The sequence below is a fragment of the Ziziphus jujuba genome, chromosome 9 (genome assembly GCF_031755915.1).
Source record: "Ziziphus jujuba cultivar Dongzao chromosome 9, ASM3175591v1".
NCBI classification, from domain to species: Eukaryota; Viridiplantae; Streptophyta; class Magnoliopsida; order Rosales; family Rhamnaceae; genus Ziziphus; species Ziziphus jujuba.
The window spans coordinates 21,483,452-21,507,719 of record NC_083387.1 but is presented as its reverse complement, the minus strand read 5'-3'; the positions used below and the strand labels follow the sequence as shown (position 1 = coordinate 21,507,719).

General features: G+C 35.2%; 4 protein-coding genes and 1 pseudogene across 4 annotated transcripts; 2 read left to right on the top strand and 3 right to left on the bottom strand.

The window, feature by feature from the left end:
* Positions 1 to 1,985: 1,985 nt before the first annotated feature.
* On the top strand, positions 1,986 to 3,561 carry LOC107427347 (24-methylenesterol C-methyltransferase 2). Its single transcript, XM_016037730.4, has one exon. The coding sequence runs from the start codon at positions 2,311 to 2,313 to the stop codon at positions 3,397 to 3,399; it is 1,089 nt and encodes a 362-aa protein (XP_015893216.2). The 5' UTR covers positions 1,986 to 2,310; the 3' UTR covers positions 3,400 to 3,561.
* Positions 3,562 to 5,471: 1,910 nt separating this feature from the next.
* LOC107427346 (protein kinase STUNTED) lies at positions 5,472 to 8,064 on the top strand. Its single transcript, XM_016037729.4, has 6 exons — positions 5,472 to 5,772; positions 5,865 to 5,974; positions 6,107 to 6,911; positions 7,033 to 7,266; positions 7,346 to 7,495; positions 7,757 to 8,064. The coding sequence occupies exons 1-6, from the start codon at positions 5,530 to 5,532 to the stop codon at positions 7,907 to 7,909; spliced, it is 1,695 nt and encodes a 564-aa protein (XP_015893215.4). The 5' UTR covers positions 5,472 to 5,529; the 3' UTR covers positions 7,910 to 8,064.
* A 317-nt stretch (positions 8,065 to 8,381) lies between these two features.
* Positions 8,382 to 12,852, bottom strand: LOC125424197 (GDSL esterase/lipase At5g33370-like; annotated as a pseudogene).
* Positions 12,853 to 14,006: 1,154 nt separating this feature from the next.
* LOC107427345 (GDSL esterase/lipase At4g16230) lies at positions 14,007 to 15,961 on the bottom strand. Its single transcript, XM_048481013.2, has 5 exons — positions 15,718 to 15,961; positions 15,391 to 15,527; positions 14,975 to 15,262; positions 14,603 to 14,852; positions 14,007 to 14,230 (listed from the first exon to the last, which is right to left on the bottom strand). Exons 1-5 carry the CDS (start codon positions 15,959 to 15,961, stop codon positions 14,007 to 14,009), a joined length of 1,143 nt encoding a protein of 380 aa, XP_048336970.2.
* Positions 15,962 to 18,607: 2,646 nt separating this feature from the next.
* LOC107427344 (L-ascorbate oxidase homolog) lies at positions 18,608 to 22,995 on the bottom strand. Its single transcript, XM_048461739.2, has 8 exons — positions 22,614 to 22,995; positions 22,404 to 22,513; positions 20,830 to 21,100; positions 20,602 to 20,704; positions 20,151 to 20,493; positions 19,603 to 19,968; positions 19,372 to 19,450; positions 18,608 to 19,255 (listed from the first exon to the last, which is right to left on the bottom strand). Exons 1-8 carry the CDS (start codon positions 22,761 to 22,763, stop codon positions 19,046 to 19,048), a joined length of 1,632 nt encoding a protein of 543 aa, XP_048317696.2. The 5' UTR covers positions 22,764 to 22,995; the 3' UTR covers positions 18,608 to 19,045.
* Positions 22,996 to 24,268: the final 1,273 nt, after the last annotated feature.

Here is a 24,268-nt window from a genome sequence, read left to right as displayed (position 1 = left end):
TATGATTAAAATATAAAGAAAATGACTACAATGCAATAAAAATATAATAAAATACATCAAGGAACAAATTTACAATTATAATAAAATACATATTTAGAAAAATAAATATAAAAAAGAAGAAAATGATTTTATATAAATAAAATTTTATAAAAAAAATAATAAATAAATATATATATATATATATATATATATATATATCGGGGCGGATTCGGGGCGGGGTTATTATTCCCCGTCCCCGGCCCGTCCCCGACTCGGTTTTTAGGTATTTGCCCCGAGCCCGTCCCGCATCCCCGAATTTTCGGGGAAAAACCGCCCCATTAGGGGCGGTGCACCGCGGTTTCGGGGATGGGCGGGGCAAATTGACATCCCTACTAACATTTGCGGTGTAGAAGTTCAGTCTGGTTCAATGCAGGCTCTAGTTCGATCAAGTCTCTGGCTAAAAAATTCCCCCTTTTCCATTTTGTCAATGTATTTGCTTTGATGCTATTCAGTAATGCCGATTAAAGAGTAAGAAAGGTGCCGATGCCCATTTAATCAACCCATCCAAAAGCTGGTTCTTTTTATTTATTTATTTATTATTATTATTATTATTGGATGAAACCATCAAAAAGCTATAGTTGTTTTAAGGGGAACCAGGAAGATTTCATTTAATAGTTTCAGTTAAATAAGTGAACTCTTTTTAGTTGTTATTGAACGACGAATAAATGTGGTTGTGGAATGCCCGAATGAATGCAGTCAGTGAGGGTAAGATGAGGAGCCCATTAAAATGACTCCACATTGGTGGTTGGTTGATCGCAAAAATATTAACCAAATCGTTTTGTGGGTTGTAACCCTTACATACAATTGCATATTTACCGGTAAGCGCGATGTAGACTTTACACTTTAGATATCACAATTTTTGTTTATTATCTAATAATTACCATTTGGCACCTTATGTTTGCTAGTTACTAACTACAGTTACAATTAAAATATAGTATAACCTCTATAGATTAATAATGTTGAGACCATAAAATTTATCAATCAAAACAGTTATTAAATAATCGATAAATTAATAATTAACGGGAATATTCTTTTGGGTAGCTTTAGGTTTGAGGTAATATGCATGTTGCTATCATGATTTTGAAAAACAATCAATTTTACTCCTGACCATGACCATGACGGTGTTAAATCTAACTGTTTGACCAGTTTGACTTTAAAAATGTTAGATTTTGCCCTTAATAACCCTCCTTTAATCCATAATAACCCCAAAAAAACAAAAAAAAAACCATTATATTAATAAAATAATATTTATAAACTATCACTTATTTCCCTTAAGATAGCTATTTTATTAGCTAGAAATAATATTTTAACAAAAGTTCAATAGGAAGAAACTTAAGAATACATATGAAAATCGCTTAAAATCTATTTTATCATGAAAATAATAAATTCTCCTTCAGCTTTTCTTTCTCAGTTCTTTTATATTTTAAAATAACATTTTTTTAAAAAAAATAAATCAACATTGATGTTGCTAATAATACATTTGAATATACAAAATATATTGTTACCAAAAAAAAAAAAAACACACAAATGAAATTTGATAAATAAGATAAAAATATATTTCATGTTAAATCTTCAACCCACAATCTCATGACGTGGATGCAAAGGACTTATCATTATCATTAGACTATTTAAAATTGATATCTTTGTTATTGTTCCATAGCTTACATATGATTTATTTGTAGTGTTGTAGGGAGACACAAAAAAATTCCTTCCTAGCTAGAAATTTGTTAAACAAACTAGAAAATTAAGAAAAAAAAATGAGAAACATAAAATTGGAAATGACTTAAAAATGTCTGTAAGATAGCTTCATTTTGATCACAAACAAGTATCTAGCCGAACAAAAAGTTATCATTTAATTATATGTAACCAAAAAAAAAAAAAAGTTAAAACATTAAATTATTTTGGTTTAACCTCTTTTAAATATTCTAAATATTACAAATTTTGATATTTTTCCTACTCACATCAATATATTTACTTTCTTGCCCCTCAAGTAAGTTCAGTCGGCTCAGACAAGGTTTTGCTGGAGTTGAATGTTATCTAGACCGAAATATTATTATATGTATATAGAATTTTGATATATATTATATTTCAAATAGCCGAATTCCTCTTTTACTTTTCCTATTTGATAACTACAAAACCGAATTCCTTTTACTTTTTCCTATTGGATAACTACAATCACGTAAAAACTTTTGACCAGATAACAGTTTCAGTGCTCTCACCTAGCATCTCTCTCTTCGACACTCTCATAGGCACTCTTATCATCGTCTTCCAATGGATTCTTACACTCTGTTTTTCACGGCTTCACTCATCGGAGTCGGACTCTACTGGTTCCTATTCGTCCTCGGCTCAGCCGAACAGAAAGGGAAGCACGCCGTGCATCTCTCGAGCGGCTCCATCTCGGCTGAAAAAGTCCTCGACAATTACAACCAGTACTCCTCCTTCTTCCGCCGTCCCAAGGAGATCCTCGAAACAGCCGAAGACAAAGTCCCCGCCTTCGTCGACACCTTCTACAACCTAGTCACCGATATTTATGAATGGGGCTGGGGCCAATCCTTTCACTTCTCCCCCTCTATCCCCGGCAAATCGCACCGCGAAGCCACCCGCCTCCACGAAGAGATGGTCGTCGATCTTCTGGGATCCAAACCAGGGGATCGAGTCCTCGATGCCGGTTGCGGTGTCGGTGGGCCAATGCGGGCCATCGCGGCCCACTCCGGCGCGAATGTGGTCGGTATCACTATCAACGAGTATCAAGTAAAAAGGGCTCGAATCCACAACAAGAAAGCCGGTCTCGATGGCCTCTGCCAGGTCATCACAGGGAACTTTCTGAGCATGCCGTTCGACAACGACAGCTTCGACGCGGCGTATTCGATAGAGGCCACTTGCCACGCTCCTAAGCTGGAGGAGGTATATGCTGAAATCTTTAGGGTTTTGGAGCCTGGAGGGATGTACGTGTCGTACGAATGGGTTACGACGGAGTTGTATGACAATGGAGATGCGGATCATGTAGAGATCGTACAGGGAATAGAGAGAGGAGATGCATTGCCTGGCCTCAGAAGCTACCGAGACATCGCGGAGATCGCGAGGAAAGTTGGGTTCGAGGTGGTGAAGGAGAAGGACTTGGCAAAGCCTCCGGCGAAGCCCTGGTGGTCGAGGTTGAAGATGGGGAAGGTGGCATATTGGAGGAACCACATTTTGGTAAGTGTATTGTCTTGGATTGGAATTGCACCGCAAGGAACAGTGGATGTGCATGAAATGCTATGCAAGACTGCTGTATATCTGACTGAAGGTGGAGAGACTGAGATTTTCACTCCCATGTATATGATTCTTTGCAGAAAACCTGAGTCCGTGAAATCTTCTTAGATCGCGTGTTGATTTTTTTTTTTTTTTCTTTTTTTGTCTGATTTATTCTATGTGGGTTTTTGAGTTCGGTGTTTGTTTTGTTTAGGTTTTCTTAAATTCATGGATTTTTTCATTGAGATATATATAAATATTTATTTGTGGTTCTTTCACTTGGCTTTTGAACAGCAATCTCTAAGAGAGGATAATAATTAAAGGATGAAATTAGAACTGTCTTCTGAGATTATAAAGAAGATCATTTTGCTCCATTCCAAAAACTAAATTATTGAAGTTGCAGATAATATTTGCATTCCTGTACTTAAATAATTGGCAGTTTTTTATGCATCAATGTTTATGGAGAGTTTTTTCCTCACTGAGCTCCAGCGCGTATTTATAATGGGCTTGTTAAAATGTCCCACGGAAAACATAAAAAAAAATAATAAAAATAAAAGAAAAAACAAACAATGCCCTAGTTTTGATGGAGTGGGTCTGTCCACTTTATAGCAAAATTGGCTCTCCCAAAATGTTATTTGGCCTAATGGAAGTGAGGACAAAGATCCTTTTCCTTTTTAGGCACTTATTTATATTTGATTTTTAATAGTAACCATTTATTTTCTAATTTATTCAATTTAACGGTTAATATCATTAAAAACCACATAAATCAAAACTTTATTCATACTCGTAACTCTATTCATGTGCAATAGACGTGAGTTTTGATTCATATCCCTATCAAAACTTAACCTCAAATTCTCCAGTTTTTTTTTTTCTCACGGGACTAAAACCCTTATCTTCTTTTCCATCAAATCCTCCATATTTTTCACACAATCCTTGCTAAATATATCAATGGAGACAATGGATGAGTAGACATGTATTAAATAAAATCACCTATCATGGCCTTCTCTTTCTCAGTTTTTTTTTTTTTTTTTTAATTGAAAATTTTATATATACACAGACAAAAAAATGAGAGAAAAATCATAAGATGGAGATGATGGTATTGTATCTTATCTATGAGCTATATATATGCAAATATAATAAGAGAGGAAAGAAGACTATTTATAAAGCTACCACGTTATTAAAAAAATTGAGGAGGTCCAAGTTTCATGAGAAATCAGGAAAGAAAAGTGTTCCGAGTAGGGGTAAGGATTTTTTGGAGGGAAAAAATGGAGGATCTGAGCAATTTGGTGAAGAAAATGGGAGAATTTGAGGTTAGGTTCTATATTGTTTTATTAAATCTCACATGTGTTACATATGAATAGAGTCCTATTCTATATAAACCTGATCCTCTTGATAGCGCAATACCTCTTATATATATATATATATATATCGAGTACCATTTTATTGGGGGAGAAGTTCATTTTGCACCATAAAAATAATTCACTACAGTTCCATAAACATTTAAAATTCCCAAAATATTGATGGGGTTAATCAGAAATCAGAGCCTTCAAACGGTATCGGAAAATTTCACTTTTTTCTTTCCTGTCTTTCCCTTTTTCCTTTAATAAACTAATAACGGAAATTTTTTTAACCAAAAGCAAATATTTAACCGTTTACCTAATTTCATGATCCTTATTTACCAAAAAAAAGAATTCATGATCCTTTGATTCGGGCGAACACACTAATAGCGGAATCTTAGAAAACTTTGGAATTGGATTTAGCTTAAAATTCAAATATAGAACAAGAACAATACTTGAGAGCATATATATAGTGCTGCAAGCTATGGTTTTAAAATTGTGAGATTTTTGTCAAATCATGAAATTAAAACCTTTATTTTTGGGGTTTAAATTTTGATCCAACTAGATCCATCTGTTGATGAATAGGAGTACATAAAAATAATGGAACTTTTATTTCGGCTTTATTGGGTTGGCTGCACTTAAAAAACTGGTTAGATTTGCCATAATTATCTACCAACAATCAGTAAATTCTTCAACCCATAAACTGGTATACTTCATAAAAACATGGTCCACACCATACCAAATCACATCATGAAAACAGATGTACTTTCAGTTCATTTTTCAACATCATGGTTGGGACTTGGTACAGAGTTGAAATTTTAAAAAAAATAAAAAATAATAAAAATAATAAAAAAAAAAAGACGACATTCTTTTAGTTCTGCAACGAGATTGGTGTCCTAAACATCCATTGACATTTTTGGTTATGATGGTTAGAAGTTCAAGCATTGATCTCCAAATGCTATCATTCAGGTCCAAGAAAGTGAAAAACAGAAACATTATCTTCGGATTGAAATCGGATAACAGCAGCCGAGAAATACTACTTAAACTACTAGCTGCGGTTGTTAAACCAGAGGATAATGTGCTGGTTATTCATGTTCAGAAAGAAGATGATGCTTTTGATCCTAACACTTTTCATATACATGAAGACCTCTGCAAGTCCAAGAAGGCAGACAAATTTTCTACCTTATTGCAGTTAGTAGGAATTAATTTTGTATATCAGAATACAATGAAAAGCTTCAAAATGTCTTTCTTTTGCAGGTTGATTTCCAAGTTAAAGTCTGCAATGGAGAGTCATACATTACTGTATTAACCCATCAAGTGAGGCTTAGTTATGCCTCAATACTTGCACTTGGATCCAGCCTTTCAGGGTATGAAAATTCTGCATACCTCAAGATATATATATATATATATATATATATATATATATTTATATGCACTTTTATGTATATATACATATTTTCTTTCTAATCTGTTCAAAATGTGTGTTATATGAACTGCAGGCTCAATTATTCAGCCGTAAATTATTGTCTGAAAGGTTTACCTCCCACATGTACTCTTCTGGTTATGAACAATGCTGGAAGAATCATAATCAAGAGCCAGGGAACTTCCCAACAGGGTGGTTCCAAAAGGGCAGTCCTTCAATCATCATTCTCATCTTCATGTTACAACAGGGTTCCTCAGTCAGTTCACAATTCTCGGTTACAAAAGTCCTTGACAGTTCCATATTCCTCAACATCGTCTTCGATACAGCAAACTAATAAACCAGTACTATTCGGTGCAAGTAAGACAGCTCAGGTTCCCAACTTGATGATGAAACAGAAATTGTCTAAGAGATTGGCACTCCTGGAATCAGAAGGATCAAGCAGACATTTCACGATGGAAGAGATTCGTTGGGCAACAAACAATTTCAGCCCTGTAGTACTCATTGGAGAGGGTGGACATAGCAATGTATACCGAGCAGTCTTCGAAGATGGCAAAGCAGCAGCTGTGAAAGTCCTCAAAACATCGTACCATGCGGTAGAGGATCTTCTCCGGGAGGTAGATTTGTTGTCGAGTATAAAACATGAGAACATAGTTGAGGTGATTGGGTACTGCAATAGCAGAGAAATGCAGGCAATTGTATATAATCTTCTTAGAGGAAGTTTGAGACAGAATCTGAGACACCTAAAATGGAGGGAGAGAATGAGAGTAGCAATTGGTGTGGCCAAGGCTCTTGACTACCTCCATCATTCTTGCAACCCTCCAGTCGTTCATAGAGACGTGAAGTCATCTAATATTCTCCTCTCTGACAGTTTCCAACCACAAGTAAGTTGGATGGACTTTGTTACTTCTTATTTTTTTCTTAATTTGTTGCCTAATCTGAATCAAGTTCCATTTTTGTTGTGAGCTTACACATTTCTAAAACATTTCGGTTTTTATCTTTCAGCTGTCAGATTTTGGAGCGGCAATGTTACTTCATCAATCTCAGCAAGCTTCAGAAAATGCAAAGCCATTTACTGTGGTTGGGACATTTGGATACTTAGCTCCAGAGTACATGATGTACGGTGAGGTTGATGAAAAGATCGATGTATACTCATATGGAGTTGTTCTCTTAGAACTCATCACTGGCAAGGAGGCTGTGAAAACAGACCAGGCAATTCATGAAAGCTTAGTACTTTGGGTAGAAACCATTTGGCTTTGAAGTAATTCTTAGAAAGTTATTTCTTTCCTTATGAACTCTTTGTTCATTGACTTTACAGGCAAGGTCCTTGCTGAGTTACGGCCTATTCAAACGTCTGATTGATCCTTACCTGAATGGAGACTACAATAAGGAAGAGATGGAAATAATGATGATAGCATCGCGCCTCTGCCTCGTGCATTCGTCTTCTAAAAGACCAACTATAAAAACAGTAAACTACATTGTTTAGTTTTTAACTTATCTCAGTTGTTGCACTAATAAATTGGCATACACTTTTTCTTGCCCTTCCTGTTAATACCAAATACTAATAAAAAGTCCAAGTACCACTAGAGAAAATACACTTCTCTTACCTACAAAGTCCAAAAACCAATAATTTGAATCTTTGCAGGCTTCTTTGAGATGAAATTATGTTTGATGAGCATGCCGAATTCTTACAATAGACAGGCCGCTCACTTTCCTTCTGTTTGTGCAGATATTAAGGTTATTTGAAGAGCCAGACTACTGGATAAAGATGCAGAGGGTAAGGGATGAGTTCTTGAAAGGGACCACTTCCATAGGTGAAACAGAGCCGTTGAGACAGGATGAGTCAGTCAATAGTGAAGATGTACTTATTGATAATCTCTAGACATTCTCTGCCAACTTTCTAGTAGTCTAAAAGAAAATATAGATATACATATATATAGTATCTGAAATATTTGATCACTAATCAATTGGTTTGCAAGTTCCTTATCTAACAATGTGGATTTAGAGCATATTAACTAAGGATTTGATATCGGTTCACTAATATATCAAATCTGTCCATGCTAAAGTTCTAATGCTAAATTTAGTTTCAAATCTGAAATTTGATTGCCTTATGGTTCCAGGAAGTCGAATTACTAAATCTTCATAACATGACACAGCGGTGCACAACAAAAAGAGGCTAAAAACTAAATTCCTGCAACTTGATTATTTCATTACGATCATAATGAGCTTATGATTTTTGTTATTGACTAAACCTATTACAAAAATAAAAAACAAAAATTAAAGATACATCCAAGAGTTGCTTATAGGATACAGCTAATTATAGGAGTAAGCCAAGCTGTCCATCTTTGAGTCTATTAAGCATCAACCAACTGAGAGAAGTTAAAAGGAGCTACAAACTTTGGTGAACCAACATAGAGAGTCAAAGCTGCCATCTCAGAAGCAGCCTGTGTGGGGTGAAATAAATCCCAGAACAGGTATTTCTTTTCAAGCAAAGGTTACATTCTGGTTTACTAATGGATTCTCCATTCAACTTTCCTGCTCCACAACATGCAGCTTTCACCTCTTCAAGTTCTGAAAAACGATAAACTGTATTCAAAGATTGTTAGATTCTTATATTCTGTTATACATTATGACAGAACTGGTTAAGCATTTTTCATATGCCGTTCTCTTTCAAAGGAATAATTAAATTGAGAAAGCAAATACCAGTAATATTTTTCGTTAAAGGTGGAAACTACTTATTGTATGGTAGAGGGTCTCTATAACATTGATTGTCATTTCATATGAATTTCCATATGAGTAGTTCATGCACTCATTTTCTGAGCTGAGTTTCTCAAGATGGCATCCAATATTGGATGAAAAGCTCTTGCAAGGTCGTTCAACTCCTCCAAACAGCCTTTCAGTGATATTTGAAGCATTTTAAGATTGACAGCATCCAGTTGCTAGAACACCAATAATCCCAAACTTCCTTGCTCCAAAATTCAGCAAACTCTGCTGTGTAAACAGTGAGTTAATCTCAAGCTTCAATCTTCCATCTTTGGAAGCAACTTCAAAGGAAGCTCACCTAAAACCAAGGTGAATAATGAAATGAGATTTTACCTTTAAGTGATTTTCATAAGCAATTCCCAAACTGTATAAGAAATCTTTCTTGGATATGGAACTTCTTGAACTGCAATGTAACACCCCGTCCCGAACCATGTCGGAATTTTTGCACGTTGACCGAGGTTGACCTTTGACCGTTGATCGAAAGGGTCAAAAGTTGACTTTTTGACCCGGTTGGAATTTTAGGTTGACTGGGGTACCGTTACGAAGTACACATTGGCACAAGTTCGTACACTGGTAGCACGTTGAAAACGGAGCTACGGTTTGAAAGTTATGAGCAAAACAAGTTGAGGTCCAAACTGTCCAAGGTTTGCCGGGGTTGACTTTTTACTCATGCAAGGTTGAGCGTTGACTCATGCATGGTTGTGAAGTGCTCGTCGATACGAGTCCGTAGACTAGCGGCACATCCGATTTGGACATGTGGTTTGAAAGTTATGGACCTGTAAAGTTTTTCAAATACCGTATTATTTTAATATTATTTTTAAACACGTAACGATGTGCCACGTGTGACTTAATGAAGGTGACTATGTGTCACCATGATGAAATGCCACATGTCAACCATGTTAAAAATCAAATTATTTTAAATAATAATATTGTTATATTATTATTTAATTATTTTTATATATTTTCTTTTCTTTTCTTTTCTTTTTCTTTTTCTTTTTCTTTTTCTTTTTCTTCTTTTCCCCACGTGGGAAAACACCCTTCTTTTTTTTCTTTTTTTCTTTTTTTTTTTTCCTTCTTCTTCCCCGAGCATCAAAACACAAAACACGCACAGTTTTTTTTTTTTCTCCCACCGGCCGTCTCTCTCTCTCCCGTGTTTAACTTTTCCGGCCACCCATACGTACACGCGCCGGCCACCGTCCAAGCCCACCACCTCGGGACCTCAGCCACCAAATCTCCCGGCCATCCGCCGCCGGACGCGCCCAGATCGGGCAGGCGAAGTCGCGGCGGCGAGGTGAAATTTTTCCGGCGATTCTCGCCGTTTCCGACCAACCCAGCCCGACCCACACCTCTATTCCACTATTTTCGACCCCTCTGAGTCCATTTCTAGGGTTAGATTGCCCAAAATCCCCACCGTTTAAAAGATCCCTCAAGTTGAAAACCGGCCGAAGCTTCCCGACCAAATTCCGGCCACCTCCGGCGGAATTGGGGTCGATGGAGACCGGATTTGTGATCCTCGTCCCACGAGCTTCGATTCGGTATATCATTCGATCATTTTGGTTAATGTTTGTGTTTGACCCCCCGGGTACCGGGTATTATTTACCCGAATAAATTATTAATTTATTTGACTGTCTGTGAATTTTGTTCTAGGAGCACCGGTGAGTCGTAGAATTGATCCCGTGGTGGATCATGGTTTGTACTTCGAGAAAATTGTGGTTTGTTGGTTATCAATGTTTCGTACCGGGTTATTAAATAAAAATATGTGGGATGGTAATTGTGAGAATTTAATGTATTTCCCACGGTAATTTTGGAAAAACGGTACGGCTGGTTAATAATGTTTATTTTTAGACGCACTCATACAGTATTGGTGTTCTGGTGTATGGTGTATGGACACGTGGTAGCGCGCGGTTATTATGTGGTTTAGCGCGTGGTTATTACTTCACCCGTGAGTTGCCATTGGATCGTGGACAGGCAAGGTTATTGTTGTGCACAGCCGCCCCCCTCCTTGGCCGGGTGATGGTTTCAACAGCGGTACTGTCGGGACGCCGAAGTGACCGTTGCAGGTTTTTCTCTTTAACCCCCCGCCAGTCGGTGCTCGGGACGCTGGGTATCGGAGGGCATCATCGGTATATGGTGTGGTGCGTCGGTGTAAATTGCAAATAATGTTTTAAACCCCAAAGGTGTTCAAAATTATTTACTATAATTTATTACATTTTAATTATATATTGGGATATGTATTTATTTAATTATTGTTTTATTAAATGGTTTAATCCCTTGGTTTTTGGGAGGTATGTACATTGGGTTTTGCGAAAAGGTTTTAAAAAGGGAACATTTCAAACGGAGCGATTGGTGAGAGTTTTGAGGGAAATTAGTATTTTCCAACAGTTACTATTATTATTTATTAATTCTTGGTATTTGTTCTATTCCTTAATTGCTATTAATATTATTTTATTATCACTAAAGGTGTTCAGTAGTTAGGGTCACTCACTGAGATGATTAGCATCTCACACTCTTAAATTTCGTTCCCCTAGGTCCAGGTTGGAGACGTTGATTGTCCAGGGCGAGCCCAACGTCTCAGTTCGTTGTCGAAGGTTCAAGAAGTATTTCTTCCCTTTTTCCTCTCTATCTTGTATTGCTTCTTTATCTGTCATTTTATAAATTCCACATTTGTTGTATAATGCTCTGTATACTGTATTGGACGTGTGGTTATTATTTATGCACTGGGTTGCTGCTGTGGTTATTTGAAGTGCTGAAATTTGTGGAATCAATTTGTAGTTTGCGGGAGGAATAAAAGGATGAGTATAGAAGTGTGTTTTCAGTGCAGGTAATTTGTGGTAAGTAAATCCCTTAGGGGAGGCTCTGCCGAATTTTCCGTTGGAGGGTCCAGTAGGGTTTCCCTGGGATCAGGGCTGTCTAGGGTTCCGGAGAAGGAATTCTGGACGGGTCCTGACAACAATACCCTAAAATATCAGGGCTACCAATGCTGATGAAGAACTAACACTTGGATAGAAACTTATTGGTTGCTTTTGGACCCATTGTGTCCACAAGATTGTCCCTAACAGAGGAAAATTGCTGTATTTGCTCTCCCAAGGGAACAACATTCTTTTGGTTGTTAGATGGTGAGGAATCAAACGGAATTTTCTATTTTCCAAACTTCAATAAGATGAGCTGAAACAAAAACAAGAAGAATACTTGGACTACAAAGGATGCAAGTTTATAGTCAATGCGGCCAAACACCGAGGAAGTTTATATAGTTAAAAAGAAAGATCATCACCCTATTGATCCAAAAACATCCCTGCTATAATACCTTTCATCAAGATAGTACTAACAGGACAGACTTACCATGGATTGTCCGGTTATGTCAAAAAGACCAGATCCTACAGAGGTGAAATTTATACGTCTGAAGCTCCACTCCTTAAGCTTAGTGCTGTTAAGAGAAAGAAAGGGTAGTGGACTTCGCTTGTAACCAAAGTGTTTGGCTGAGCAGAAAACATCAGAGAAAATCAACATTTGACTTTTATAATGTAGGAATATGATGTCCTTATGAAAACTTTTATCATATTCTAACTATGTTTTCTTAAAACTTCCTTATGGATGGATTTGAGCATAAAATTAAAAATCCAGAACAATAGCTTAGTCCAAAATATGAATTTTCCTTTAACATCAATCTTAATAGGTATTTTATCATACCAACCATGAAAATCAGCACTGTTAAGGCCATTACTAAACCTTCCAGTTACTAGCTATCAGGCAAGAAAGTATTGGTACCCACATCAGCTGTCGAGTCACCCAGTATGAATATAGCTTGCACAGTTTCTTGAGCCAGAGGAAGATCAACTAGAGGAATCCATCTCTTTGCCTGATCAAATGGGCAAATTAGAAACTCTAACTGCTTAAATTGAAATTCTCTCTGTGCAAAAATGCATTAGATGTTTTCACCTAAGCATTCAGTTTATTGTCATTCTATTGAAATCGTTGAGGAATTTATATGCAAAACACTCTCTACATAAGTGTACAAAATAGTGATGAAAATTAAGGTTGTCACTTTCTAACCACAAAGCACATTTACAAAAACTAAGCCTTTTTCATGTTTTTTTTTTTTTTTTTCGGGGGGGGGTGGAATTGGCCTGGTGATTTTCTATTAGCTGACTAAGTTTGTTTTAAAGTTTCTCCATCAAAAGGAATTCTTCCTTTACCCAGCAAAACAGTTCTGTCAATACCTTTTAATCCCTAGACAACTGTAAAAAGTAAGCACATTCAGAATGTGTCATCGACAGAGTGCAATTTTTGCTGCCAGAAAGGAAACCAAGTATATCTTGAATAAAATTGGATAAAATAGCAGCATATTGTCTTTCCAGTTGACAATTAGCATGCAAATTCCATATTAATTCATTCCTGTTTTTCAAACAATGATTCTTCTTTACCATGGACTCGGTAAAAACTATTGAATCTATATAAGTAAAAATTTATAGATTAAAGGCAATTGCATACTTTCCTTTAAGATAAGTAAAACTTATTGTACCTACAATGTTTCATGAAGTTTGTTCTTATGATCAAAACAGGATTTCTGCCATTATTGATGATATATATTGACATTCTCTGCCATCACTATTGCAGTCTAAGATATTGAAAAATTAAGTTCTAAAACGTTAGGTTCTTTGTCAATTATAATGAGGGAATGGTGTGAAATTAGTTGATTTTGCAAGTTGGCTTCCATTATATGCAGCAAGTAGAGGATTTTATTAATGCTTGGTTTTGAAACCTTGATTCAAAAAGGAACTAGTTTGCAAATTCTTCTTCATCTCTTGTATTTTTAAATTTCAGTTCTCAATTTGTTGATATAACTGTCCATTTGTCCCATTCAATGTACTAAAGTCCATTAGTCTTTTAAATTTTTCACTTCAAATTTGATTGTCTTTCAATTTTTGGAAGCTAAACAATGAAATCTGCATATAACACAATCAAGAGGTTTCAAGAAAGAGAGGCCAAAACAACTTGATGTATGGAAAGCAATCGATCATTTTCTTTTTTGATCAATAAGATGATGAATTACAGATTATATTTTAATCACCTAAACCTGTCATTTTCATTTCATAAACAGTCATAGTACCTGAAAATATTGAAAAGTAAAGACATAATATTTGCTTATTCTGGCATAAGACAGGTGTAACTTATTCTGGCATAAGATAGGTGTAACCAAGCAGGCCATATATATATGTTTAGCATGCATCAGCCAACTGAGAGAAGTTGATAGGAGCTACAAATCTTGGAGGACCACCATAGAGGGTTAAAGCTGCAAGCTTAGAAGCAGCCTGTGTAGGGTGAAATAAATCCCAGAACAAGAACTCGTTGCGATTCAAACAAAGGTTAGCTTCTGAACTACAAAACGCTTCTCCATTCAACTTTCCGGCTCCACAACATGCAGATTTCTCATCTTTAAAATCTGAAAAAAAAAAAAAAAATTACAAATCATAATAAGTTTGAAGACTATCAGATTGTGGCTTGCTTTCTACACTAAAAATGATGATAGCTATCGCTTTGTCATACATAATGACAGAACTTCAACTTGCAACTGGTTTGGGAAATTACATGATCCAACATGTATACATATATTAAAATTAATCTAACACAGAGAAGGAATTAAAGCACGTATACTATGTTACCATCTTTCGAAAGCTTAATCTGTTACAAAGAAAACGAAGTTATGTGTGCTCTGCAAACACAAATAAGTTAAAAAAAAAAATAAAAAAAAAAATAACATATAGTAATAATAATAATAGAGATAATATTTTGATTGAGGGGTTGAATAGCTTACTGAATTGCAGAGGGTGATCTATAACATTGATTGTCATTTCATATGAATTTCCAAGGGAGTAATTCATTCCCTCATATTTTGAGCTGAGTTTCCACAAAATGGCATCCAAAATTGGATGGAATGCTCTTGCAAGGTCATTCAACTCCTCCAAACATCCGCTGGTAATATTAAAAACCCTTTGAGAAGGACAACAACCAAGCGGTGGGATACCAATAACCCCGAACTTCCTTGCTCCAAGATTCAGTAGACCCTGCCGTATAAGCAAAGCAGTGAGTTAAATAATCTCAAACCAATCTTCTTAACAATGGTAAATATGAGTTTGTGAAAAATATAAAAGAGAGAGAGAGAAAGAAAAAAAAAAAAAAAATTCACCCTCAAATGGTTTTCGTAAGTGGCTCCTAAACTGCCTAGGAACTCTTCCTTGGATACAGAACTTTTTGAATAGTAATACCCAAAAATATCATTGCTACCAGTGCTGATGAAGAACAGAGACTTTGAAAGAAATTTTTTAGCTGCTTTTGAACCCATTGCATCCACAAGAATCTCCCTGACAGTGGAAAATTGCTGAATTTGCTCTCCAAATGGAATAACATGCTTTTGGCTCTTGGATGATAAGGAATCAATTGGGATTTTCTCTTTTCCAAACTTCATTAAGGTCAGCTGAAACGAAAATGAGAAGAATATAATGCTCGAAAATCATGCTTTTAGTACCACTGCATTGGAGCAGCATTACAGGCCAATCTGCTTTACACCTAGAACTGGAACAACCATATGGAAGAGGAACTTACGGTTGATTGTCCGGTTATGTCAAGAAGACCAGACCCACCAGAGGCAAAGTTAACACCTGTGAAACTCCTCCTCTTAAGCGTCGTACTGTTAAGAGCAAGAAAGGGTGGTGGACTTCTCTTGTAACCAAATAGCTTGGCTAACAAGAAAACAGCATAGAAAGCGACACTTTCAGATTTTATAACAACTTTAGGAATATCATTGCTTTCATAAGCATAGCATATATGCTTTTAACTAGCTAAACTTCCTTATAATATTCAAATTTGCATTAAATAGTTTGGTCCAAAAATATGCATTTCTATTTATTAAAGGAAAATAGCAATACTAACCAAGAAAATCAGCACTATTAAGGCCATTGCTAAACCTTCCAGTGGGCCTTGAATGTGGGAAATCAATGCCATTGGGAGGGAAGTTAGCTCTTGCCTTGCTATTAGGCAAGAAAGAGTTTGTACCAACATCAGCGGTGGAGTCACCGAATATGAAAATAGCCGGCGCGGTTGCTTGTGCCAAAGGAAGAAGAATAACCATTGCTAAGAGCAGGACTTCATGATGAGGAATCCATTTCCTTGCCATGATTAAAATGTGGAAACTAAAGAGACTATGTTTACAACAATGCAATGGATGTTACTGCAAAGCTTTTCAATTTGTCATAGGGATTCAGATCTTTTGGGATTTATATGCAATGCAAAATAGTGCTAAAAGGCGACAACTATTGTAGCAACAATGCACATTAATTTTACAAAAACAAAGGTTTTGTTTGGGCGGATTTGCCTAGAGATTTTCTTAGTCCTGATTGACCATTGACCAGGTCTTTCACAACTAATCTGTCAAGTTTATATACAAATAATGCATTGTTTTCTATATTGGTGTCTAAAACTTATTGGAACTTTGGAAGTGACAAAAACCAACGTACATAGCAGAAGCGTAGTTAGAAGCAAATAAAATAAAATAAAAAAGATGGATTATACGAGAAAACATAATTAGAATTTTTGGTGTATGACTTTTTTTTTAACCAAAAGCACTTATTAATTGTTATAAACTCTTTTTAAAAAAAGTAAATAAATGTTTGACTACAAATTAATGAATGCTTGTTGATAAAAATAAAAAATAAAAAAATAAAAAAAAATTAACCAAAATGGAGATGACAAAAAAAATGTTTTTTTTTAATTCAAATTGACAACCAAAAACTGATTACTTTTTCAACAGAAACTTTTTTTACATAAGTTCTATTGGAAAAAACTTAATCATCAAAATTTTTTTTTACATAAGTTATATCAGGTGGATCCTAAATAAATATAAAAATAAAAAATTATAGCATTTAGATCCTTAACCGTTAAAAAATTAACTTGTATTTCAGATGATAATCGCAAACTGCTAATAAAAATTTAATTGAAAAATATAAATTGACAACCCATAGACAGACATATATGATCTTGAATTCTGCTAATTGACCTTTAGTTCATTTATCAAATAAATAGGATTTATATTTGCCTTTCATTTTGTATATGATTTGGTTTATCAAATTTAATCCCTCAATTAAAAATTTACTATTCAAATAGAAATTATAAGTATTAATTATTTGATTTTCCTTTTTTTTTTTAGTATTTTTGTTGCAACACATTTACTTTTGACGTAAAAAACGTATATATTTAAGAATGTAAATGCAATTTAGAAACTAAAATGTAAAATACTAAAGTGGTTTGAAGTGCACGGTGAATATATATATATATATATATATATATAGATATAGATACAAGCAAAACCAATTAGTACTTAAATTAATGGGTAAAAATATTGTTGCCGGCTTACTGAAAAAGTCAAACAGCGTTTTATAGCTCTTAATGCCAGTGATAAATTTGCTGGGCATCGACAATTTCTAGGACAAATCAACGAGGCTACTGGCCACTTTCATTTGTCATGGAATTCTTTCTAGTTTTTTTTTTATATGTTTGTCTACCCTTGATCAACTAGGCTATTACAAAATTAATATTTATAATATTATATACAACCAAATTTTTTGCCAACTTGTTTGATTACCTGTTAGCAGAGAAGAATATAAAAATAAAATAAAATAAAATAAAACAAACAAACAAACTTGTTTGAATACCAGTTTATATAACATTTTTATTATTATTATTTATTTATAATTCATCTTGAACAATTATTACTAGGAATGGCATAATAACAGAATTTGCCATGGAAAACCGACGATCGATGACTGATCGAATAATCGTTTGGCTTGCAGTTAGTTTTGATTTTTTTAAATTGTTTATGCATTTTAATGAGGGCTCTATTCATGGGTCTGTTTCTGTCGGTTTCGATTGGTGAACAATTTTCCTCGGTCGGTTGATTATTTAGTTGACATCTTTTTTTTTTTTTTTTTTTAATTTTTGGGCCCTGGAAAACCAACGGTCAGTGACTGATCAAATAATCATTCGGTTTTCTGTTAGTTTTGGTTTTTATGGGTGTTACTCTTTTTTTATCTTCTTCTTGAAGATCGGGCTTATGTTTTCATTGGAGGCAAAATTAAGCGCATGCAAGCAAAGTACCCAGCAGCAACAACAAACTGGATTAGATTACTAATCAGCCAGCCCAAATCCCTTCACTATTTTCGGTTTCTCCGATTGAGATAATAACCTTTTCGTTCTATGGCTCTCGTTGTCTTCCTCTCTCGTAAAGCTTCAGTGGGTTCAAGAACAAGGAGGTAAAGGATTTATAAAGAGGAAAAAAAAAATATGGTACCCGTGAGAAACCACATGGAAAAGCAAGGAAATTGTAAGCGGAAAGGGTGACAAATGAGGTCCAAAAGTGAGATTGAGTTTTAGATCTAATCTACCACATATTATTATCAAATTTTGTATTGCACAAGAATGAGCGGTCGATTTCGATGATCGCTAGTTATGGTTGATGAGAAACCACTACCGATGGCTTTCTTTTCCTCGGCAGTGGTTAACAGACCGACTAGTTCTCCACCAAGAGGGGGAACGGGGAGGCTAACCCGGCCCCACCTTGTTGCCATCCCTGTTTATTATTATTATTATTTTATTTTATTTTATATTTTTTGGAGCAAACATCGGTCAGTATTCAAAATGTATGTAAACAAATAATTCCTATTATGACTCTTTTGGTCCCATGTGACAGTTAGTGGCTTACTATATCTATCAAAGTTTCAAATCACCCTACAAAATAAAAAAACCAAAAAGAATGAAGAAGAAGAAATAAAGAAACAATACTTTTTTCAAACTAACTCTTTATAATCCAATTTTCTTCTTTACATAATAAACGGATTCCAGAAAAATAATAATAATAATAATAATAATAACCTTCACTACCCCAAATGCTTTGTGAATATCATCCCAATCCAAAATTTTCCAGTAGGCTTTATAAAGCTAAGCAAGACTTTTAGCTTCTAAAGCTAATTAAACATCGAAAACACAAACATTTGAAAAACAATTCACAGAAAATACGGAATAGTATTGCTGCAATTTATTGCCAAACATATATATATATATATATATATATATATGTATTAACTTTCAGAGAATTACAGGAACAAATGAAATTAATTTTCTTCTTTTCTTATTTTTTGTAACAAAGGAAAGAATGAGAAGGCGTTGAATTGGGGGGTTAAAAGGTTAAATTTTTGTAGTGATCGTATTACGGTCTGGTGGTCTTGCCAGAAGCCCTGCCACAGAGGAGAGCATTCTTTGGTATAGGGTATTCGTCTCTAATTGACTCCACAGGTGAATACACTCGAAGATAAAATTGTTGCCCTAGATATTGCCGTGCCCAAAATTCAGTCCTAACATTCCACATTCCAACATTGTCCAGTGCCACATAAATAGCTGTCCAAGACTTTGGATATACCTGTCACATAAAAAAATTACTATGTAAATTAGTATTTTTCATTATTTTTATATCATATGGTTTATGCCTTGGGAACTAATTAATTAAATGATCGGGTTATTGACAATGCAACTAACCTGTGTGGTGCACCTTGAAACTGCATCTCTAAGATTGTATTCATTTCTACTTGCTGGTGTCCACTGTCCTCCATCCATTCTGAAATTTTAGCATAAAATATGTCACAACTTGCCTAGTAAATTAGAAAATTTTAGAGCCATTTGAGTTTTAACTCCAAAAATTTGGCATAATTTGAAATGCAGGATTGGACTGGACTATTTTAAATTTTGCGAAAAGTTAAGAAAACTTACCCGACAACCCAGAAGGAGTATCCATCAAGGTGCAAGCTCTGAACGATGTTCTCATGGTTCTCAAACACAATCTCAATAAAGCTCCTAAAATCAGCACCCATAACCGATGTGTCAAGGTACATTTTTTGGCCACTAGGTCTATCTGGGATGCTTCCAACTTTGAAAACACCACCAATCTTGAAGTAATCCGCAAGCTTAAGTGGCGTATCAGCTGGGATAAATGACACACTATTCAGTGCATATCTCTGTTTCCCATTAACTTGGGCTGCTGAGCTTGCTAGCGTTATGGTCCTGCTTACGTTTACTAGACCATAGTGGTATGAGCCTTGTGGGTTTGGTCTTGGTCCACTTGCTGTCAAATTGGTCCTGTTAGCCACAACACACAAAATGTTACAACTCAGAATGTTCTACGTTAAATAAATAATAACAAAAATGGTTTCGAGTTTAGACTATGATAGTTTTAATCCATCATATAGCTGTCCAACTCAACCGTGAAAATGACAGCTTGAACCGAACATTGGTTCGAGAAAATTTGTGAAAGAGGTTACCTAATGGAACGGGCCTGGTTTATGGACCAATCGATTTGGGTGGGCCCACCAGGAATTGGGCCAGAGACTCGACGGGCAGAGTTGCTATAGTGAAGGACTGCGGTGGATGTGAGTACTCGGTTTGTGAACCGGGTCGAAACCACAATGTAGTAGTCTTGGGGTGCTTGATCTGCTGTGATAAGCACAGAGTAAGACTGGCCCACGTGGACATCAAGGGACGAATAGGTCGTTTGGACAGTGTGGGTCCCTTCAACCTCAACCAACTTCATCTGGTGGCCTTGAATTCTGAAATTGAGTGAATTCTGAAGTCCCACGTTTGATATCCTAAGCCTGTAAGTTTTACCTGTCGAAAAATAAAAATGAAGATTAGATGGAGATTGAAAATGGTACCAACTACCATATAAAACTAAAGCGTTTTAAGGTTATTGATTCAAACATGAAATTAAATTACCTTGTTCAACTGTAAAAGTTGAATCGTTGTTTCCACGGCCATTGATTAGAACACCATCTGGAAATGGAAGCCTATGACCACCATCTAAAATGGCCTTCAACCTCTGAAATATTACAAGTTTGGACAAAAAACATAGAAATCCCCATCAATCTAGCTATTTGGAATGAGATATAATTCTAGTGTCATATGAGGACCAAAGAATCAGAGATAGAGATAAAGTTAAATTACCTGGTGGTTAGTCTTATACCAATCACCAATAAGAATAGTGTAATCCCCAGCTGGATCAGGGAATGGGACTGGAATTCTAGGCCTGCTGAGGATTCTAATGGCTCCAAACCCACCAGCAGCTTTGTGGAAGGCCAAAGATGGGAAATAGTAGAAACTCCCAATTTGGTCTTTGACCTGAAGAGTGTAGGTAAAGTTCTTGCCTGGTGGAATTGGGCATGTTGTTCCATAAACTCCATCTTGGTAAGAATTCCTCCTCTGTTGCACACCACTCCTGATTTACCAAAACCATAACAGAATGTCAATAAGAATTCCGATGGATACAGTCTAGATGGACATAGATGAATTCAAATGTATTGATCTTGTAGTTAAAGATTGACAAAGATAAAGTTAGAGATCATAATTTTATTAGGACATAAATAATTGTCATTATCACTGATTAATATATGGGATGTGACCGTTTACACGATACGTGTGGAATTCAGTGAAAATAAATATGTAAATGACATTTTATACCAAAGTTACTTTTATATACTAAACAGCCTGCTATAAGCTGTACCTGATTGGAAGTTGACCTTAACCCACTATATCCAAAAGTGGAAGCACCTTACAATTTTACGCTTTATAATAATAATGTATAAGGAAGTTGAAAATGACATTTACAAAAGGATATTGGTCCATACATTAACAAATTGGGTATGTGCCATATGATGTGTATATTACCAATTTGCCACGCCACCACCAACTTTTCAACGGCAGATTAATTACATTTACATGTGAACTCCAACATATAAAAATTTCCTTACCCATTATAAAGTAGACTACCACGCATGTAATTAAATTGTCGTTTTTATATCAAGACGTGTCTAAATTGCATACATATAAGCTGTTTTACTATGAAAAGCAGCTGTTCCATTAGCAAAGCGTGTAAGATTCTATTACATTATAATGGCTTTCAATAATTATTAATTAATAGGATCTACTAAACCCAAATGTTCCTTTATAATCCCAAAAAAGGTACATAATATTATTAATTAAAAGATAGATACACAAAAAAGTTGCCATGGAAAGGTGTATTGGTATTTACTTTAAATAAATGTGATAGCGGTGACCCAATGGTGAAATATTGAGATAATCTACTTACACAAGACACGTACTTCAATTATCATGTATATATTGCCATTTTTGTTTGCACAATTGGTGGCCGGCTAAAAAACTTTTTTAGAAAGAAATACTAGAACTGATTTTATATGCTTTGTCTAGGTGGTATATACTATATGCTATAAGATTTTATACCAAATATAAATGCATGCAATGTATCTGAGAAATTATAATAAAGTAACCAGCAGCGGACATATACGGTGTTGGAAAAAAATTGTAAAACGTGTTTTCCGAAAGCAAGGGAAAACAAAAGAATTTCATGACCAAAGACCAAAGAGAACCAAAAAAAAAATTAAAAAAAAAAAAGGAGCATTTTTTTTTCTATTAGAAATTTCTTATTTGGTTGGTGATCGCTGATCAAAAAGCATTAGTTAGCTATATTGAACACAGAATCACAAGGAAAACAGAAAGCTAACCAGGATATGAGAAAAGGCTCAGGCAAGCTGTTATGGACATTTATAATCAGATTATCATTTGTGACCGAGTATATATCAGGCCCCGGAAACTGACCATTTATGAGAATTCCCTGCAAGACATTTTACAATAATATTAACCAAACATTAGTATGGCATTGAAGAAGAAGAAATAGAAGATATCAAATACAACTTTGAGTAGAAGCACAAAACCTGTTGACGAACACCGAGAGGATATATATCACCATATGTAATGTTCCAGTCGAAGAACCTATAAGGATCTTCAGCAAAAGCAAGACTAGACAGAACGAAAAGTGACAAACCCAATTGCCATATCAATTTTCCTGCCAATTTCATCAGCATTTGGACGAAAACAAACTGAAAATTTGTGAAGGTATAGGAAATGAAAGGAAATGTGGCTGATTGGCAGAAGAAGAAGAAGAAAATAATTAAGAATAAAAAATAATCAATAATAAGAATTGGTCTAATTTCTTGTAGACTCTCAGAGAGAAGTTTACAGAGAGACTCTTAAAGATTATGGCTTTAGTGGTATAACTGAACCACCCAGTGCGTGACACTTTTAAAGGGCCAACAATCCAAGGAAGGAAGTGGGAAATGTGGAACGCCCCCAAAATAAAATTTATTTATTAAAATTAAAAATTGAAAACATATAAAATAAAATTGAAAAGTAGAAATTGGGTGTTGTCTGTTGTCTTGCTGTCGTGTTTAGAAATTCCAGATTACGTAGTAAAAGCGGTGGTGGGGGGGTCGGATCGAACCCGTTTTACTTGGTAAAAGTTTAAAAGTCGTCTAGAGTGTTGACCGCGGAATTGAAAGGTCGAATGACTATCCGCCACGTCAAAAAGTTTGTCATTTTTAATCCTGAATGACGAGAATGCCCTTGTTATGGTGAGGATCCGAAGTAGGTGATTACAAAGCGGCTTTACTAGAACCGCGTACGCCTTGCTTTCTCATGTCCGGCTGGATGAGTGGATAATGTCCGTGAGTTCTGACGCGACACACGGTATTTTCATGTGCCCCATTTTCACACTTCCAAACACGCCACGCCACTTTTTTTTTTTTTTTTTCATCTCTATACTGTGGACATTTGCTCCTCTTGTTGGACCCCACAAGGAAGGAACGGTGAAGATGGAAAATATGGGAAACAGACAACCAAAAAAAAAACACATGAGAAAAATTATGGTAAAGCTTATAGATTAAATTACGCGGAAACTTATAATTGCTTGACATTCTCTGCCTGCTTAGCTGTTTTGCCTAAGATACTGATAGAAACATACTTTTGTTTTTTTTTTAAAAAAAAAATAAAAAACATTTTTAAATAATAAAAATGTTTTCGGAAAATATATTTAATCAAAATCAATCATGAAGATATTGCGTGGTTGGATGGATTCTGTAATCTAATCATTTTTCTTTCGATTGATTTCTCATTCATTTAATTTTTCTGTGTATACATGCATGAAAAATATTTAATTTCATAAAGAAAGTTGCTTTTTTTCTTTTCTATTTTTTAATGTTATGAGTTGACTGACATGTATAGAAAGTTCATTTCCTTTGTAAAATTTAATGTGGATATGGAAACGTCATACCATAATAAAAAATTAATGAGAGGAAAAATTTCATTTGAAGGAAACAATTTGTTTAATAAAAAATTGTGCTTTGAAATTTCATGTGTGTGATTAATATTCTGCACTTCCATGTTCGTTGTATTATTTTAGTTCATGATTTTTGTGTAATGTGATGTCAATTATATTTTTGATAATAACAACATTATGTTGTTTTTTTTTCTGGTCATCTTACAATTACAAATTATAGTGTTCATGGTCGGAATAAAATAGGTAATTGATAAT